The 19,764-nt window shown below is 33.9% G+C and overlaps 3 protein-coding genes across 3 annotated transcripts; all 3 read right to left on the reverse strand.

Moving 5' to 3' along the window:
• Positions 1-2,831: 2,831 nt before the first annotated feature.
• LOC115953598 (putative protein TPRXL) lies at positions 2,832-4,418 on the reverse strand. The gene is made up of 4 exons (XM_031071333.1): positions 4,134-4,418; positions 3,935-4,055; positions 3,349-3,788; positions 2,832-3,244 (listed from the first exon to the last, which is right to left on the reverse strand). Exons 1-4 carry the CDS (start codon positions 4,187-4,189, stop codon positions 3,016-3,018), a joined length of 846 nt encoding a protein of 281 aa, XP_030927193.1. The 5' UTR covers positions 4,190-4,418; the 3' UTR covers positions 2,832-3,015.
• Positions 4,419-12,254: 7,836 nt separating this feature from the next.
• LOC115953470 (E3 ubiquitin-protein ligase SGR9, amyloplastic) lies at positions 12,255-13,554 on the reverse strand. Its single transcript, XM_031071120.1, has one exon. The coding sequence runs from the start codon at positions 13,409-13,411 to the stop codon at positions 12,554-12,556; it is 858 nt and encodes a 285-aa protein (XP_030926980.1). The 5' UTR covers positions 13,412-13,554; the 3' UTR covers positions 12,255-12,553.
• Positions 13,555-15,056: 1,502 nt separating this feature from the next.
• LOC115951221 (pentatricopeptide repeat-containing protein At2g37310) lies at positions 15,057-18,791 on the reverse strand. The gene has a single exon (XM_031068412.1). It carries the CDS (start codon positions 18,642-18,644, stop codon positions 16,641-16,643), a length of 2,004 nt encoding a protein of 667 aa, XP_030924272.1. The 5' UTR covers positions 18,645-18,791; the 3' UTR covers positions 15,057-16,640.
• Between the last annotated feature and the right edge of the window lie 973 nt (positions 18,792-19,764).

The following is a 19,764-nucleotide window of genomic DNA, read 5'->3' on the forward strand; positions in this document are numbered from 1 at the left end:
TTTATAGCATTTATTGGTGAATAGATATTACATTTAGTAAATATGCTTTAAGGAATTTTCATAGTAAATATATATTCAAATAACTATTTTAATTTAAGTACATGACTTCATACTTCTCCAATAAAAAAAATCTATATTAATTTTCTCACTAAAAGGGCAGCATGTGTGTAACCCACACTAGTTTTTTTTTTTTTTTAAATGGCAACCGACTGTTTTTTTTCCACACAAAGTAATCCCTCATCCCACACAAAGTGCTTGTTCACATGCACCAAAAGTCCACCGTAGGACCAGATATACTGTTCTCAACATTTTGGCTCTGACTAATCTTAGCCTATTTGGTTCATGTCCAGAAGCATGTACAACCTAAACAGAACGATCTTGATTATATGACATCGATTGATAAATACCACGTATTTTCGAAATTTTATGCAAAAAAGCATTATTTGCAAACTATGTAGCAAAATATCACCCTTTTGAAATTCAATTTTGTGAAAATGGAGTTACTTAAGTTTCATAGAACTTGATTTCAACAATATCAAATTCCATGCATAAAAAATGTAACATGATGTGACTTTTATCAATAAAAAATGCTACTTGGAACTCGATATTTATAAAATCAAGTTTTGTATAATTTCCTTTTGTAACTCGATATTTGTAAAATCAAGTTCTACACAAAAAATTGAGTTACAAAAGAGTGGTATTCTCCTAAGTAGTAGGCAAGCAGTACTATTTTGCTGAAAAGTTTGGCCTATAAGCTTAGTACAAATTATATATATATATATATATATATATATGTCATCAATACATTCTTCCAACAATAGCAAATTACTTTTGAATTTCTTGCGCCAGTATCACATTAAGCATTCGCATCCGGTTTCTTCAAAAAAATTTCATTTTATCATTTCAAAAACTATTTTATCTATTATAACATACCATTTTACAACACACCCAACATCCCAACTTTTATTTTCCTATACAACATATTAAAATAATATATATCTACACAATAAAATATACAACACAAAACCATCTCTCCTCTTTCTATTAATAAAAAATTGGAGACACAATAACATAATATTATTTAAGAATATAATCTTGCTACAGGAGCACAATGGTATTTTTTTTTACAATTACAACTTTGGGTAATACGTGTTTTTAGTGTTTGTGGATTGTAAAATACCATTTTGGGGCTTTAGCCCCAATACTAATGCTCTAATATAGTTCATCTTTTAACCTAGGTAGCTTAGAATTGTAAACTTTTGTGGACTAAAAACTTTCCACGCCAATCTGAAATGTTTGGATGTGAGTGTGACTCCCTTCAGGGAAAAGGCTTCTCTTTGGCCCTTTTCTGTATCGTCAGTGCAGTTTGAACTTTGAAATTCATAGTGCCCTTCCTTTTATTCCTTTGTGCAATGTGAAATTCTCCTTTTGCAATTAAAAAAAAAAAAAGCAGAAAAAGCAAAATCTAAATGTTGAGGCAAGAAAAAAGTTCTTAGTAGATCAACCGAAGGAAGAATAGAGAGAATTTGCACTATGTCTATTCGTGCACTTCAAGTCTTCAACATGTGAGGGGTTGCAAGTAATCCAAGCACACAGACCGAACGGCAAAGTACTGCAGAGCAGGCTATAAGGGAATATTAATATGTATTGGGTTCAGCGATCCTTGCCTTTTGACATGTTCAGATTTCATGCAAAAATCTTATTTTGTGTGCATTAAGTATGTTTCACCTTACAAAGTCACTTCTAGAAACTAGAGCTTAATAAATGATTTCAACTTGATTATCACTCAAGCCAAGGCTCAATTGCACTTCTTGAAAGTTAGCTATGCCCGGTCCTCACGGGTCACAGCAAGCTTACACAGTTTTACACCGATGCAAGCTTGCCTCTCCAGCAAGCAACACAACAATGCTATGCATTTAATAAATGAAAAATGTTATTTTAAAAAACTTTTTATGAGAAATTTTTTTTATAACTTTTTATAATTTTCATAAAAGAGGCCTTAAATTTTTCCTTAAATAATTTAAAAATAATTGCCCTAAAAGTATTCATTAATAGGATCCATAATAAATTTCATAATTATTTTACAAATGGTTGAGAAGGTAGATTTTGATTAGTATGTGTAACATTACCTTTGCACGTTTCTATTTAAAATTGATATCATTTTTAGTATGCACCGATTCCAACTTGTACACAGTATTTGGGGGAAAATCTCATGCCCTTTGGCTCAATACTTATTACTTTATTAGTGCTTTGTAGTCCCCTCAGGCTCCTACCCTTTTCTTTCATAAAAAAAAATAAATTTTACTAAAAACATAAACCTTGTATATCTAACACTAATCGAAAATAAATAAGCCACCGTTTGGCCAGCCCCTATCACGAGGCAAAGAGCAAAACCGAGCTAATTGCTGTCCAAGGACAAAAGTCACGTTTACATCTCTTTGGGTTCGGACAATCATTCGAGTCAATGGACCCAAATTCAATTGAAGCTTGATTATGTCGAGTGTTGGGACTTGGGAGGTTGGGACCCAGGGCTCAGCTTAGAACTAATTAACCATATAAGCAACAAGCATTAGCCTAAATCGAACAATCAAATCCTATAAATAAAAAGTCACTAGTATGAAGTGACCACATCCAACTGACATTCAACCACTTTCAAAGCTATACACTAACTTATAAGTACACAATTTATTAAAAAAAAAAAACTTGTAAGTACATAAGCACAAAAAAGAAAATGGCCCAGAGTTGAGAGTTGGGACCCAAAGCCTAGGCCCTAAAGCATGAAATAAACAAGACAATCCCCACTTCACATGCTCTCTGTGAAGCGCACAATCAAAAATAACTTTATTACCAATACGCTCAGATTAATGCAAATACTTAATATTCTGCTAATATTGCTATGCTATCTCATCCTCTGTTTGCTTCAATGCAAAACCAACAGAAATGGCTTTATCTTTCTGAAATGTCTCTTTCTACAGTGCTATTCAAAAGAAAATTTAGATAAAATGTTGTGCATACTTAAATTGGACCAACACGAACCATGTGTCTTCTCTGCATTGAGCTCTGAATCTCTTCCTTGACATTCCTTAGAGCATTAAGAACTTCACAAACACTTTCATTCAATGGCTTCACTTCAACAGTCTTTGAGGTCATTGGAAAACTCAACGGAACTAATGCCAACGAGTTATCAACATCATTCTCATGATCACTCTCATTTTCTACTATTGAAGATTTTAAGCTTGAACAACTGAAACAAATTAGCAAATTGAACTTGATTAGCTTAATGACTAAAAAAAAATTTCTTTTGAAAAATATTTAAAAATCATGACTTTGCAGGTTTGAATTGTGTACCTATGATTATCAGACCTTGGATCTTCAGAGCTGGGGCTCAATTTATGGGAAGGGTCATCGTGATTAGAATTAGAATTGGAACTAGCACTAGCACTAGCACTAGAACTACCTTGAGGACTAAAATCATTTTCAGTGGAAGGACTTGAATGGCTTTGAGTGGGTGTAGAGATTTCTGAGACATTGTGCTCCAGATTTTGTGAAATTTGTGGGCTTGAGAATTGGGATTTGGGTTCATCTTCTTCTGGGTGTCTGGAAACTGATGTACTTGTGGATGATGTACAAGACATTTCACACTTTTCGGATGTACTAGATTGCTCTGATTCCACAGATATTGTAGAAATGTTCAAAGATTCAAGCTTCTTCATCAATAATTTAAGCTTCTTCTCAGCTTTGTTCCTGAATTTTGTCTCTTCTTTAAGTTGGCTCTCTAGCTCTATCAACTTAATTCCCAAACACATTTCAGAAAAAAGTCAGAGAAAGACAGCTGTGTCATATAAATGGTTTTCAAATCTTTTTGAAAATGTGAATCTAAATCTGACCAGTCCTAGGAAAGGAACAGTAAATCAAGTTCAAAAAGAGCCATTACCTTGTTGCCTAGGAGCTCTGCATTTTCTTTAGCAACCCTTGAAGCTTGTCTCTCTGCAAGCAATCTGCCTCTCAGGCACTCCACAGTTCTAACACCATCATCCCCTTCCACTTTCTTATCACTGAGAGAAAACCCATTTCAAAAAAGTGAAAAAAATGTGTGTTTGAATATTGAAAGAGAAAGAAGAAGAAGAACCCACCTCCATTTTCTATCAGCTATCATGTTCTTTTCTCTTTGGCCTGTCACTGCAGCCATTTCTTGATCTGAATCTTCTATACAACTGTCCCTACTCCCTAGTCACACCCCCTGGCTAAATTGTGCACTATTTCTATCTGAATATAAAAATATGGGAACCAAGATATGTGATTTTTTTTTTCTCTTTATGTTTGGTGTAGAATCTATGCTTATGCAAAAACAAAAATACTACTATCGATGTCAGAAAACTATGGTCAGACAGCTTGGACTCTTCTTGCCTTACCCTATCGGATGGGTTATATATCCACTGCCCAAAAGGCACTCAGTTTTACTATTTTGTGGGTATATGGTAACTGTAATTTTATATTGCTACTACCATAATTGAACTTAAACCGTCCATTTATTAAACATTATGGCTCTTGTGCCTAGTTATGTCCAAGCTGTGAGTCTTTATGGTCATCGACCTTCTCAATCCATGGCACATGATCACTAATGAAAAAGTTGTTCTCGCATGCCTTCCTCAATCTAATTGGTCATCTAATTTTCTCATTGATTTCAAGGTTTTTTTTTTTTTTTTTTTTTTGTGGAGAAAAAGAAAAATTGTAAGTCCACATAAAATGACACAATTTATATCACAATTATCCATATAGCAAATTAAGTGGTAGAGAAAAAATGATGAGTTCATATGAAAGTGACAGATAACTAATCACAATCTGACACATAAGATAATTGTGACAAAAATTATGATAGTTTATATGGTACCATGACTAGTCAGAGAAAAATTTCTAATGCTCAATTAGGCAGCCAAATGTTTTAAACTTGCTTAACAGATGGTAAAATCAAACAATTACGGTGAGCAATTAAGTGAGCAAGCTGTGACATTAGAGATATAAAGGAGTGGTCCATGTCAGTTTAATTAGCAATAGCTGCAATACAGGCATTTATTGATTTTATTAATTTGCATGCATATTTAAATTTATTAAATACATATAGGAGAGAGAGAGAGCCCGGGCATTTGAATAAATTTGAAATTTGAAAAAAAAAATCACAGAACTAACTAAAAAAAAATACTGATGTCACCTCTGTCTCTATTCCTTTCACGTGATGTTCCTGAACTGTGTTCGTTCAATCGGTCTCCTTCATCTTGCTCGTGTTCTTTTTTTATTTATTTACCTTTTTTTTTTTGCACTCAGACCCTTATTATACATTTATTTATTAATGTATATATCTTGGTTTTTATTTATTTATAATTTTCCCCCAAAATAGTGTGCATGCAAAACCAATTCAAATTTGAGCCAAAATATATCCATAAATATATTGTAGGTCGGTGAGGTTTGGTGGATAGATATTTGATGGAAGGTCTTACAAGTTACGATAGGACGATCAAATTGTTCAGCACCCGCACAAGAAGAGCGTGGCAACCCCAATAGGGTCGATAGTGAGCACTTTGATGATTAAATTAGGATTTTTTTCTCCAAAGTTTTGGTGAGCTTAATTGTTATGGATCCAGAATTGCTTCCCTCAGGGCTGGCCGGCTGGGGCTGGGGAGGGGGTATTTATTCTTGAAAAACTATTGCCTTAAGAGCATTTGTTAACATGAGCCTTATATATTTAAAAAGCACCTTACCACCCTAGGTTACCCATCATATCCTGCCCTATCTGCTCTCGACTGAGGTGACCATTTCCTGCTTGGTTTTTCGGTCTATGAGTGCTTCCAAGCTGTGGTTGGGACTTGGGACTCTGGCCAAGGGGATATGTCACATCAAATTAAATGCTAGGTGAGATTGTTGGGCGCAATTAATGCGATTGTAACTTACAAGATTTCTTAATCTACTTTTAAAGAGTCATTCTCAAATCGGCCATAATTCACGGCATGTTGGTAATGACTATGGAATGACTAGACCAGACATTTTCTGGTCTCATGTATCGGTTTACCACATTGATGTCATATTTATAAAGTGAAGTTCCAATTTTATGCGCACATACAGTAACATCTTCGTAAGAAACTGACATGATGTACATATGCAATCAAAAGTTACTTATTTAAGTAATAACATACTCCCTGTGTACCAAATTTTTAGTCCTCAATTCTATTTTGGAATCTCCTAAAATATAATTATTAGAATTTTTTGTGTTGGATAATTCTATGACAAAGTTTGCTTGTAATCGTTGAACAATTTTCAATTGCATTTGTGTGGTGTACTTAAGGTTGAAGGCTAAATATTGTTGTTCATTGTGCAAGTATGCATAATTCCGTTGAGCGAATTTCATGATCAATTGATTGAGCAAGTATGATAAGTTAGATAGAAACTTTTGCCAGTCATTCGCTAGACATTCAGTAGAGAGAATGCTATAAGGAAAGCACCAACCTGAGCTTTCATGGAAACTTTGTGGCCAATCACGCCTTAAACCCTTCATTCTTTATTTACAAAAATCCAACCCTAATTTAAGAAGAAGAAAGACGGCAACACAAAACATTGAAAATCCTTTACTAAGCCTTCTAAGTCTTTTTAGCATTCGACCTTTCCAATTGCCCATGCTTGAGAGGTTATTTACTTCCAAATACAAAGATTACCACCTTTGTAACGAAGTTGTTGTTTTTAAACCACAAAGACCGAGCCAAATCATTAAGAAGCCTTTGAGTGACCAAGAAATTGGTTTTGTGGTCGGTTGATTAACTTGTGACATCAAGTAACATTGAAGGCACAAGGCAAGAATTGCTAGGTGAGTAACATTTGTATTGCAAAAACCTTTAATAGTGGACTTGTTGAGTTAGGCTTTGGTACGGAGTGCTATGACCTATTGGGTTGTCACTCCATAAACAAATTCTTTTTTTTGTGTGTGTAAGTTGTTCATGTGACATTTATCTTGTGCTTGTTAATCTGTGATCAATGTTGTGATTAAATTAATTAAGTACGTACCCAGGCTCAATATGGAATCATTGATTATATTGGTGGTAGCCATATTAAGGCTCTAAACAACATTTTCAGTAGTATCTTTTGAAACATAAATAAATAAATTTCCTTACTATATCCTTTACTTTATTCAAAATGTTAATACTCCTCTTTCACTAGAGTTTAAATTAAGGAGTGTGATTTTGGAAACTTGCACCATTTTATTTGGAAGATAATGTTGTAAATGATTTTTCCTTAAAAAGTTAGATTTTTTTAAATAGGACAAACATTATGGGATTGAATAGCTACTCTTTACCTTCTTATAATTAATTGAAGTTTAGGGGCTTGTTAGGAACCTTGGAGGTCATTGGAGACTGTAAGTTAAGTCCTTCAATATATATTGTGGTATTGATGTCAAGAGATGGAATAAAAATTATTAATCTCATTTAAGAGTATTCAACTTTATACTCCCTTCACAATTTCTTAAATATACTTTTTTTTTCTACTTTATAAAATGACCAAATTTAAAATGGAAAAAAAAAAAAAATCATACACATGATATTCTGCAATTGATGAAACGTAACGTGGAACATTAAGGATCTGTTTGGATACTGCTTATTTGCTAAAAACTAAAAACTTATTACTGAAAACATTGTAACAAAATAATTTTTAAATATGTGAATAGTACTTTGAGACTCAAACATGCATGGGTATGCGCATTTTGTTGAGTTTGGTGGTCCCATGAACAATGCCGTCCGTGGGACCCCAAAAATACGCCAAATGCAACATAAAAAATGCCAAACGCTATCCAAACTCACACTAAAGGTGGCAAATAATAGTTAACATAGAATGAGTTCCAGGTTACTCAATAAGTAAATTCTCTAATCATTAAGTAATAAATCTAGTAGGTTTCAGTTAGCTTAACTGGTAAAATCTCTGATATTTATATAAGAGATTTGAGATTTAATCCCCGTCTACACCAAAAACTAATTTGGACTGATGATAAAGAGTTATTATCAAGAGCGGACACCATAGGTTAATCTCTCTTTAAAAAAAAAAAAAAAAAGTAATAAGTTTAGGATTCAAATCCCACTAATCTTAACCTGATGATAAAGAATAGTCATTATAGAGTAGGCGTTATAAATTAAAACTCTATAGTGTTTATATATATATATATTAAAAAAAAAGTATTGAAAGCAGTATGGATTCGGATCTGTGCTGGCTGGACTTTATGTAGGCCACGCTGCAATTATCATCTCTAATTACGTATCCATTTGCTGTGAAATCCAAAATCATTATACTAGTTTCTTTCATTAAAATATTAAGGGAACATTATGATTATCAATATGGGTTTCAAAATCTTCTTGCACTGCACTCAAAGAAATGCATAGCAATCACTTGATTTGGTTTTGCTATCAATACATCTATGATCTACATACACCTAACTCATTATCATTTGACCGGACCACTTCATCTTTTATCAATGGGAGGCAGTTCTGAGTAGGGCCAGAGTCTGGTGGTGTATTCAATTAAATTAGGTTTCTTCATGTTTGAGTAGATTGTTATGTTTAAAAAAAAAAAGATATCATCAATGTATTTGGTTAATTTCACCATGGAGTATCTTTTTACAGGAAAAAGTTCTTGCCTCATTAGGTTATGTCTCAATTAAAATCCCTCATGCAAGCCTTGAAAGTTTGAATGTCTAAATAAACCAGAAAACCATGAGTTGAAGAGGGCCCAACAAATAAATCAAGGAAGATAGTTGTTCTCTAATTTAAAATAATAAAAATAATGAGAGATATGACATCATGTATGCATTTCTTAACATTCTAGTAGATGCTTTTATAATAAAGTATTATTATATATATATATATAATTAAAAATTCGTATTGACATTTCAATGAGGTATTAATTATTGGTTTTTTTTTTGTAAACAACTCCTTCGGTTTTCTTCTCAAAAAAAAAAAAAAAAAAAAAAACTCCTTCGGTTTATTTTTTTTTATTAACAATTTAATTGTTCAATTTTGATTTCTCACATGTTGTTGTTTGGCCAAGTGATATCCTCCTCTTTTCTTTTATTTATATATTTTTTCCACTATTTCTCCTGATATAATGTGGACAATCCTTTTGTTCTTGTATTTTACAAACTTAATAATTTTCATTCATTTAACCCCAAAAAAAAAAAAAAAATCCTCATTGTACTATAAATTAAATTAAATTTATTAAGATAATTCAGCTCTAGAGAAAAACTCTATTATCAAAATTTTAATATATATTATTATTTCAATTAAATTTCTATTATTAAAAATTTGAAAATTTTTTTTTATCATTTATTATAATCACCTACCATGGTTTTATTTTTAACACAAAATTTGATTTATGCAATAGGCTTCCATAATATAACTTAAGGTAATTCCCCCCCCCCCCCCCTTTTTAGCCAAAAAAAGGGTAATTTTTTCTTTTATTTTTATTATCTAGTTTATTTTTCAGATGATAATTGTAAATCATTTTGTTTACTTTACATTTAAAATTAATTAATTTATAAGTTTTATTGGTATACAGTATTGTATACTACTAGTTATAAATATAATTACAAATGAAGCATGTCAAAGAATTTTTTTTTTCTTTATGTTGCTAATAATTTTCTTTTAGCCAACTTATAACAGGTCGGGCTTGTTTAATCATGATGGAAAATCGATTGGATATCTTTCATTTTTCTTTTAGAATTCACTTTTCTTTTCTTTCTTTTTTCAAATTTCTTAGGTTTGGGCTGGTTTTGATGGGAAGATGATGGATTTTGGGCTGTATATGCTGAAATTTTGTGAGACTAATTTGATGCTCAGATAAAACTATACAACTCTATTGTATCAATTAAGTTTGGGCCAGTTTCCAAAATAATTGTGTGGGCGAGAGAGGTATGAGCGTAGCGTAGGCCTCTTTTTTTCACCTTCCTTTCATTAAGCTAATGAACTTGGGCTTTGGGCTCGTTGGGTTGCTCCTATCCACAATAAGAAACACATGGTGTGTACGTCTTCCTTCCCACTTACAGGTATTGGGCTTATTGACTAGCTCCACTTAGCAATTAGGCAATGGTCTTCAAGGCTTCACTTCATTGGGCTTATAGCCATGCTATCCAAAGCCCATATTTCTTCTTTCATTAGAAAGTTAATTCTGTAAATGAACAAGTTCTTTCAAAAGAGTTTCTGCTTCCTTGGTGAATATCTTCGTAGAAGCTATATGATTTATTGGAATTGTAGGGCCCGTTTGGATGGAGTGGGGAAAGGAGGGAGAGTGGAGGGGAGTAAAGTAGAGTTGGCTGAAAATAGTCTAATTTTGAGTCAAATCTACACTACGCTACTCTACTCTACTCCTTCTCCCTCCTTCTCAATTGAAACGGACCAGCAGTTTATTTGTTTTTAAATATGCACAGAACTTAACATGAAATTTATTTATCAGTTCAATTTTTAATGAATCAATATAACCATTCATTCCAATATAAATAGTTAATATTTAGTTTTTTGCGGGGTTGGTTGAGAGTTAAGCTCTTGCCAATTGATTTTGAGTAGTGTTATCAGGATCATATGAGAATTGTGCAAAGCCTGCAAATACTTCGAACTGTGTAACTTTCGATTTTGATTTGCTGGCAACTTTTCTAATGGCTTTGATATGAGTTGTAAATCCTACTCTAGAAATGAAATTCCCACATAAATAGCAAGTTTGATTATAGATCTACTACCTAAAACTCAATGTGCAGCCTTAGAGCATTAGCATAAGTCTTTGTAAATTTTTCTGTCTATTTTAGCATTAGAATTTACTTTTTCTATTTTATACAATCAACTCTCAAAAACACCCACATCAGATTATCTATTATGCACACTATTTTATTTAAATAATATATATATATATTTATATATATATATATATTTCTTCTTTATTAATATTTTCATTCAATCTCTCTCTCTCTCTCTCAAAAGTAAAAACCCTCAGACCTCTCACACCTTCACACCCTTAGACCTCCCATGCCTCCACAACCTCTCACCTCTCTCTCTTTGTAGCTATTGTTGCTGCTGCTTATTCTTCCTCACTTCTTTTGCTGCCGCCTCTTCTTCTTCTTCACTTCTTTGCAATTTTGTAATTTGGGTTTGATGATTCTTGTATATGAGTTTGATCATGGATGAGTTTGGGATCTAGATTTAGGATGGATTTTTCAAAGGAATAGAGTTAGGGAAGATGGTAGAGGAAGAGAGAGACTTTGATGGAGAGAGAGTAGGGGAAGAGAAAGAAAATCTAAGGGAGAAGTGAGACAAAATTAATTAAAAATTACACGGTTACTGTAGCAAAAGTGTATATGAACAGTGATATAGATAGACTGATATCAGTAATATTTGAGCAAAATTGACCACTTTTTCTATTTTACATTAATTGATGCAAGTGTTCTTAGCAATCAATACATAATCATGAATATTCTAATTTTTCAATAATTCAATTATTTTATTTTACCGATTTTATTTTAAGTTCATATGCTTGTTATATTTATAACAATAGACTTCCTCTTAGGCGCAATATGCAAACATATACATGCATGTTGTGACTACAATTGCACCTAGGCAGAATATATTATTCTCAATCGAATATGATATGTCCAGAAAATCAGACAATATAAGAAGATAAGGATCGATTCAAGTTAAATTGAAATAATATAATGTAGCTAATTAGGGAATTAGGATTGTATTTCATTTCAAGTTGTATTTAAATTTAAATAGGAGTTAATTCCTATTTGTTAGGATTAGATTATGATGAAATTATCTTATTCTTTTTTTGAGAATAAATTAACTTATTCTTGACTATTTATGTATGCAGAAGGAATTAATGAGGATTAAGTAAAAAATTAATCTAAAAAATATATATTTTTTTTTTAAGTTCAGAAGATTGATCATCATCTTAAATTGACTACACCATATTGAATTAATCAACTCTAAGGATTATGATAACATAGATTAATAAACAAAAGAAGCAATACTAAGAATAATTATTGAATTGTTGTCATCATTAACATAAATCATAATCACGTACTACAAATCAATGCAAATTAATTTCCAAATTTTGCTGTCGTACATAGAAAAGGACTATAATGAATAATTATTTGCAATCGATCATTATATCCATTCAATTTCCTTTTTTTTTTCTTTGCAAAAATAAATAAAAACCTAAACCATAAACATCAAATTCACTTAAAAAAAAGCGTCAAATCTCTGTTAATCTATAAATATCTGTTCATCTTTGTCATTTTATTTAGATACAAATCCACAATAAATGCCTCTAACCATGCCTCTAACCTTAACCACAGGAGTCTCTATCACAAAAACAAGCAATCTATCTATACTCTACAAAATCCATCCATCACAATTCACAACCATTCATCAGAACCGAACCATCTTGATCTTTCAGTCTTCAACTCTTCATGGCCAAAACACTATCTGATTTTGACATGATTGGTGAAGATCATGCAATCTATGATCACCTACATTCATCATACATCGAAACTCCTATTACCAACCTTGATCAGGACGTCCCACAGCCGTTGGATCTCTCCGAAAACATCATCAGTAGGAAGCTCAAACCGACAGCAAGGACACGTGTTCCTCTTCCTTAACCATGGCAAAATGCAAATCCAATGAAACAAATGCTCGCATGGAAACTCACACACGTCTCTCCCTTCTCTCATCTCCTCCTTACATATCACACACTCAACTCCACCGCCTCTCACCTCCACAGAAGGCAGCGCCACCACCACCGCCGCCGACGCCGCCACCTCTCTCCCCATCTTCCCATCACCATTATTATGATCACAGCAATAACCCATTTCACCCACAAACCTCCAACACCTCGTCACCATTTCAACGTACGGAATCAACACCGACCCATTATAGAACCCAATACCAGAATTCCTCAACATGGTATCAGAGACTAGTTTGCTTAGAATTCCGCGCCATTCGGCGGGAGACTCGGTTTCTAGAGACTCTGGGTTGTGTTGGCGAGTTTCACAGAGTAGTAGTAGGAGTAAAATTGCATCGAGGTCTTTTTGCTTGAGTGTGTTGGAGGGTATTGGAGGCGGTGATGAATATGGTTTGGGGTGGAGGTGAAGTGTGAGGTGGCGAAGGGAAGAGAGGAGGTTGCGAGCAATGAGGAGGGTTTTTTGTGGGAGAGAAAGAGAGTGGAGGTGGTGGAGAGTGAGGGAAAAGAGAGTGGGAGAGCTGAGGAGAGCTGAGAGGCGGTGGTGGCGGTGGTGGATATCTGAGAAAATGGAGTGGGTGAGATCTGAGAGCTGGGGAGGAGTGAGAGTAGAGAGTGCAGCCATGATGGTTGTGGTGGTTGTTTCTTCTTTCATAATGGGATCGTGTGTTTGCACTTCACTTTAGGGTGTCAGAGGACAAAGTATGAGGAATGAGAGTGGAATGTGTGGCTTTTTATGTGAGTTTGACTCACTTTGTGGGTTATTTTAACGCCAATTGTGCCCCTCGTTTTGGGTAACAAAAGTTAGGCCACAACTTTTATTACAATTGTCCCGTGACAAATTAAGCATGATAAAAAAAAAAAAAAAGCGAATCTATATAAAAATAATAGTAAGTTAATTATAGTCTGTCGCGTAAGATAATTATGGTAAAAATTGTGATATTTTATATGATAGTATTGGAATTAAAGCTATTATAGTGGTGAGAGAATATAAAATCCCACTTTAATAGTTTAATTAGTTGAAATCAATTCTTGTATTATTTAAATTTTAATACCAAATCCAATGTAATCTTTCTTGTTAATCATTTACTTGGGATGCATAATTTACTAATCATAATATCATATCCTTAATTGGGAAATCTTCATTAAGAGAATAGGAATTAAGTTGGTCTTGACTCTTTCTAAGCATTCGCTTGACACAAAATGTGCAACATTTAAAAGCATCACAATTTTTAAGGGTATAAGTATAACAAAACTTTAACGCAATAAACAAAATAAACTAATAAAAAAGTCCATCCAAATAGACATTTACTAATAAAATAATTATGCGACTTGCATTCTTCTTATGCATCAAAATCGAAATGATGAAGAAACCCATTGTAGATATACGATTTTGCAAAACTTATTTTGAGAATCACAAATTTCATTATTTTGGTATATATTTAATTATCCAATTTCATTTTGTTGGTGGAGGGAGAATTTGAACTCTAAATGTATTCATTGAAAATATCAAGAAAATCAAATTATTAATTGAGTTACAGTACTCTTGACATTCATGATAAGAAATTGAAACTTGAAAGTCATTGTGTGTCTAGAAGCTAAATAACAAATGATTTAATTGATAAAATCACCATTACAGGGAGGTTAAAAAAAAAAGAAAAAGGAAATTACTACTATCAATTTTATTACAAAATGTTTACAAATCAATATGATGATAAATTTGATGCAAGCCATTTCAAAAGCATAATAAATATTTTTTTAATAATTGGCATCGCATCAATTTGTAAGACATGTAATAAAATTGTATCTCTAACATCACCTAAAAGAAAATAAGAAAATTGCTACTTGAAGTCTTCTGTTCGTACTTGTGTTTTTTGTCACGGTAATTATTAATTAGAAGGGGACATATTAAGTACTCCCGGGTGATATGACACTCCAAACATTCCAATAGAAAACAAACTACCTTATACAAAAATTAACCTTTTCACATAACTTTTTACACTAATGTAACTATCTGCTGAACTCACATGTAAATATCTGTCAAGTTTGGACACAATGGTCAATCTCCCGAGAAATGATCTATTTCACCAAAAAAGAGAACGAGTGCATTGTATTGGATTTTGGAGATCTGCATAAGATACTCGAAACCCTATAGAGGATTGGATTAAAAAAAGAATAGAGTGGCCGAAAAATGAGAATGTGAATTTTTGTCCACAAATGAGTGTCCAGTTCAAGCCCCTTTGTCACTCCTTTACTTTTCATTATCTCCGATAATTATTGCCTTAATTCTAACGGGGAACAAAACAAGCAGAAAGAAAAATAAACATTTTGGCCCATCCATGGCTCGTTGCTCTTGTCCCCAACAAACTAATACATTAACAAACAAAGGCGCGAAGCTGGTGGCAACTAGTCATCACATTCACACTGTAAACCCTGCGCTTGTTACGCTTATTTGTCACCATTCACCTTTACATAAACCGCCTTCTTCTCCCATAATTCTTCTTTGGAGTATGAGCAACTTGCTTGTGTTTACATTACATGCTAGATGAGAGAAAGGATAGTCTAAAATTCCATGATGAACATTGTTATAATGCATAGTAGGACTCAAAACTCCTAAAGGAAATAACAATATTGAAGCAACCAAATTACACTCGGGACCTACTAAAGCAGGGACACAATATATACCATCGAGGTGTTAACAAGAAGTAAAGGTTTCCCACTAGAATCAAAGCATGAAAAAGCCAAAAACATTCTCAATTAAAAGAGATGAGTCAAGCGAAAAAGTGTAAAGATGAGCCATGAACATTCTTACCCTTTGCTATTGGTATAATTAACAGCAATCTCTGTCAGAAGTTACACCATAGTTCATCCAAAAGTTTTACTGACAGCTGCTTCCCAAAAAAAAAAGGTCAAAAGTAACTGTCACTATCTTCAAAAGGCTTACATGTGGAACAGTACTTAACAGAAAGTGACCATTTTGTTCACTTTTCACAAAGCATATTAATTCAATACTTTCAAAAAAGAAAAAGAAATCATAATGGCATCAACCTCGGTTCACTTACGTTTGGGGATCCAATGTTCTTAGATTTTTTAGCTCTGCATTGCCTTTTCATCACATTGCTATGACATAAACACAATCTAATTAACTGATACCCAGTCACTACTTCTAACCTGAAGGATGGCTGATGTAAACAATGTAGAAGTCACCAAGCAGCAGCAGCAGCCACTTCCAAGGACATTTGAACTGCAGGAAGCTGAAATTATCTCTCATTGATATTGCCAAATTGACCACATTAGATACCATAACTGCCAGTCACGTACAGGCAATCCCTCTAATAAGTACCTCATTTGCATTTTCAAAGTAAACTGAGATCAGGCTTTCCAGAACCTTTAGGTTTACAACCTTGGATGGAGCTAGAAGTTTTAACTTTTAAGTCTCTCATCAACGAAATTTTACGAACATGGCTCTTTAATGAAGGATCAAGGAAATTGACCGGCAACTGAAAAGAGAACCACCACTTAGCCTCGATTAGTGTTCTACCTTCTAAGATATGTTATCAGCAAAACTAATCCTCAGAATGAAATTATTCCATATTCTAGACAGAAAAAGACCACTTGTTTGTTTCAACTTTAAGTACCCATGCCAGGTCATAGAACTCATCCACAAAAATGATTTGTAGCTTCAATTTCTAGCTATAATACTCTGAATTCATAGATTCCTACTACTGAATATCCAGGTGCTATTTCACAATCAATTGGATATCCAAATTATAAGAAAACCACTAAATGGTGAGTCACTGTGGCCCTATTAATGGATGGTGCACATTGAGCCCCTCAGTCCAATCCTTTATTCCAAAGATTTCTTCAATATTGATGATCTGGTTTCAACTAAAAACACTCTCCTCATCTAACTCATCCCTCGAAACATACCCTTCCTCTCTCATTAACCCAAGCAATCCTCCCAAAATTTCATAAATCTCTTCAGCTCTTCCATTTGATACATCCCTGGCTATAAAGATTTGCAATCCTCCACTTGTTTCAATCCAACTACTGCCTGGGATCTTTTTCAACCCAATTTTTTTCATCCTTTCCCTGGTCTTATCAGCTTCTTCCCATCTCCCAGCTTGAGAATACAGATTTGCCATAATAATGTAATTCCCAGTGTTTTCAGGCTCAATCTCAAACAAATGATCACAAACAAACTTCCCCAGCTCAACATCACCAGAAACAGCAGCCCCGTTAAGCAATGCACCCCAAACTTTAGCACTTGGTTCAATTGGCATTTTGGAGACAAATTCTGCAGCTTCAGATAGTCTCCCAGCTCGGCTAAGAACACCTACCATGCATGCATAATGTTCAACTGAAGGCTGTATGCCATATTTCATAAACATGGCATCGAAGATCTCCCAAGCTTCTTCTACCATTCCAGAATGAGCACAAGCTGACAATACAGCAGTGAATGTTACTGGGTCTGGCCTAATCCCATTATTTAGCATCTCATTAAAAAGACGAAGAGTAGTGTTAGCATCTCCATGGGCCGCATATGCTGAGATTATTGCTGTCCAAATGATCAAGCTCTTATGTTTTGATTGATCAAAAATCCGTTGTGCCCCATGAAGAAACCCTGATTTTGCATAAGTGTCTATAATGGCAGTGGACACATAAATATTGCTGTCATAATTGTTTTTAACAGAATAAGCATGTATTTCCTTTCCTACTTTTAGGTTTGATAAGCATGAAATTGTAGGGAGAATGCTCGAAATTGTTACAGTATTTGGTTTAAAACCACATGCTTGCATTTCTATAACTAAATCTAAGACTCCTTCATGCCGGTTGTTCTGAACCAAACCTGAAATCACAGCATTCCATGTACTTAATCCCGGGTTTTTTATGTTTCGGAAAAGATCCATTGCGTTGTCGACAAAACCATGAAGCATGTACCCTGAAATTATCGATCCATAGGTGACTTCATCCTTGTCACTCATCTCATCAAACAATTCTCGAGCATAGTCCAAGCTACCACATTTTGCATACAACCCAATAATAGCATTATAAACTGAAACATCAATGTCAATTTGGCTCTCATTTATGAACCGATGAACTTCTATCCCAAAAATAAGGTCATGCGACTGCCCACATGCCTGCAAGACACTGACAATTGTCATCCCATTAGGCCGCAACCCAGATGAACCTAACATCTCTCTATACAATTCCTTACACTCCTCATAAAACCCAGCTTGAGAATACCCTGCTATCATTGAATTCCAAGACACAATATCTCTCTCAGACATTCTATCAAACACAGTTCTTGCAAAGCCAATCTCATCACATCTCGAGTACTGCGTAATCAAAGCATTAACAACAAAGATATCCAGGTCAAACCCACGTCGAAGAACAAAACAATGAACCTCCTTGGCCGACCTTGAATGAGAAAACAAGGACGATAACGCCTTTAAAACACACGAAATCGTATAACAATCGGGCTTTACATCCGTCAAATTAGAGGACACCAGGGACAGAAACAGTTTCAGCGTGTCGAGGTACCTGTTGTTGAGGGAGTACCCAATGAGCAAAGCGTTCCAAGAGAATATATTTTTGTCGGGAATTTTATCGAACACGTTACGGGCATCGCGGAGGTGATTTGATTTTGAGTAGAAAGTGATGAGCTTTGAGGCGAGAAAGTTGTTGGGTGTGACGGAGAAGAGGACGAGGCGAGAATGGAGCTGCCTGCCCAGGCGGAAGAGGTGGTGGTCGGTGCAGTGCTGGATGAGGCAGCCATAAGCTCCGTAGTCGAGACCATTGGCTGCTAAGAGACTTTGTAGGGCTTGTTGGACGTAGCCGTTGGACGCGGTCTGTATTCGAATGTTCAATGCCTTTGTTATCCTCATTCACTTTGATGATATTCCAATTCCATTGTTGCTCGAAACTAGTAAATACACACTTCAATATGGTCTAGGCTCTAGCGTCTCAGAACTCAATTCATTTTATTTTTAATTTAATTTTTTTCAAAAAGTTTTCAAGTATTGCTTATTTTTTTCAATGATTCAAAGTTAGGGAAAAGTGAATGAATGTGTTATGAGCGTTGATTTAAGAAATTTTTTTTTGACAACTTTTAATATTTTTCTGGTGTCAAGAATTAAAAAAAATTATTTATTATCAAACATAACCCTTTAAAGAATATAAAAGAAGCTAAGTTCTTTTTTCACACACCTGTATACACAATATTCACCATTATGAAATGTGAAAAGATCAGTCACATTTAAAACATAGAAAGTAAATGTGTCCGAAAGATGTGAAATAAGTTATGTGAGAGAATCATTATCCTATAAAAGAATATTTATATTATATTCCTAAAACTTAGAAAGAAAATTAGTATAGGAGAAGGGAAGTGAAAGAAGACAATCAAAGAGTACAAAGAAGATAAGAACTCACAAAGAAGATGGATGGGAATTGATGCATAAGTATATGAGAATTGGTACATAGATATTGTAACCGTTTAAGTGATATATAGAAAGACTTTATATTATGTTCCCTATTCTTACAAAGAGAATTACACTCCTTAATAAGTGAAGCAAAAGAAGACCATCAAAGAAGACAACTACTACAAGAAGGTAGATAAGAACTATCAAAGAAGATAGGAGTTGGCACATAAGTACATAGGAAGTGTCTTCTTTAACGTAGCTTTTCTGCCCTTTGTTATATGTAAGTGCCTACCAAGTTTGTAGCATGGTCTATTTAATCCTTACATCTAATTGATAAGGTTGAGATATTTTTCCTTGTTTAGTGGAGGCACATTGTCTTTAATATGAAATAAGACTCCTATGTCATCTACAAATAAAAATAAGTCGTTTGACACATCAAGATTTTTTTTCTTGTGGCTATGTCTTCTAACAAATCTTTAGCTTTAATTATTTGATTTGCAATTGGCGTGTAGTTGATCAATATTTAAGTAATAAAGAGCCTTCTAATAAATGTTACCATAAAATTTTTGAAGGTTGATTCATTGAT

Source organism: Quercus lobata, chromosome 7, assembly GCF_001633185.2.
Source record: "Quercus lobata isolate SW786 chromosome 7, ValleyOak3.0 Primary Assembly, whole genome shotgun sequence".
Lineage (NCBI taxonomy): Eukaryota > Viridiplantae > Streptophyta > Magnoliopsida > Fagales > Fagaceae > Quercus > Quercus lobata.

What these genes read in the sequence shown, in the direction of transcription:
- LOC115953598 (XM_031071333.1), bottom strand. Translation starts at nt 4,189, where the DNA reads ATGGCTGCAGTGACAGGCCAAAGAGAAAAGAACATGATAGCTGATAGA. An exon ending in ATAGCTGATAGAAAATGGAG is followed by an intron (nt 4,056 to 4,133) that starts GTGGGTTCTTCT and finishes GTTTTCTCTCAG; the next exon opens with TGATAAGAAAGTGGAAGGGG. An exon ending in CCAAGGTCTGATAATCATAG is followed by an intron (nt 3,245 to 3,348) that starts GTACACAATTCA and finishes AATTTGTTTCAG; the next exon opens with TTGTTCAAGCTTAAAATCTT.
- LOC115953470 (XM_031071120.1), bottom strand. Translation starts at nt 13,411, where the DNA reads ATGAAAGAAGAAACAACCACCACAACCATCATGGCTGCACTCTCTACT.
- LOC115951221 (XM_031068412.1), bottom strand. Translation starts at nt 18,644, where the DNA reads ATGAGGATAACAAAGGCATTGAACATTCGAATACAGACCGCGTCCAAC.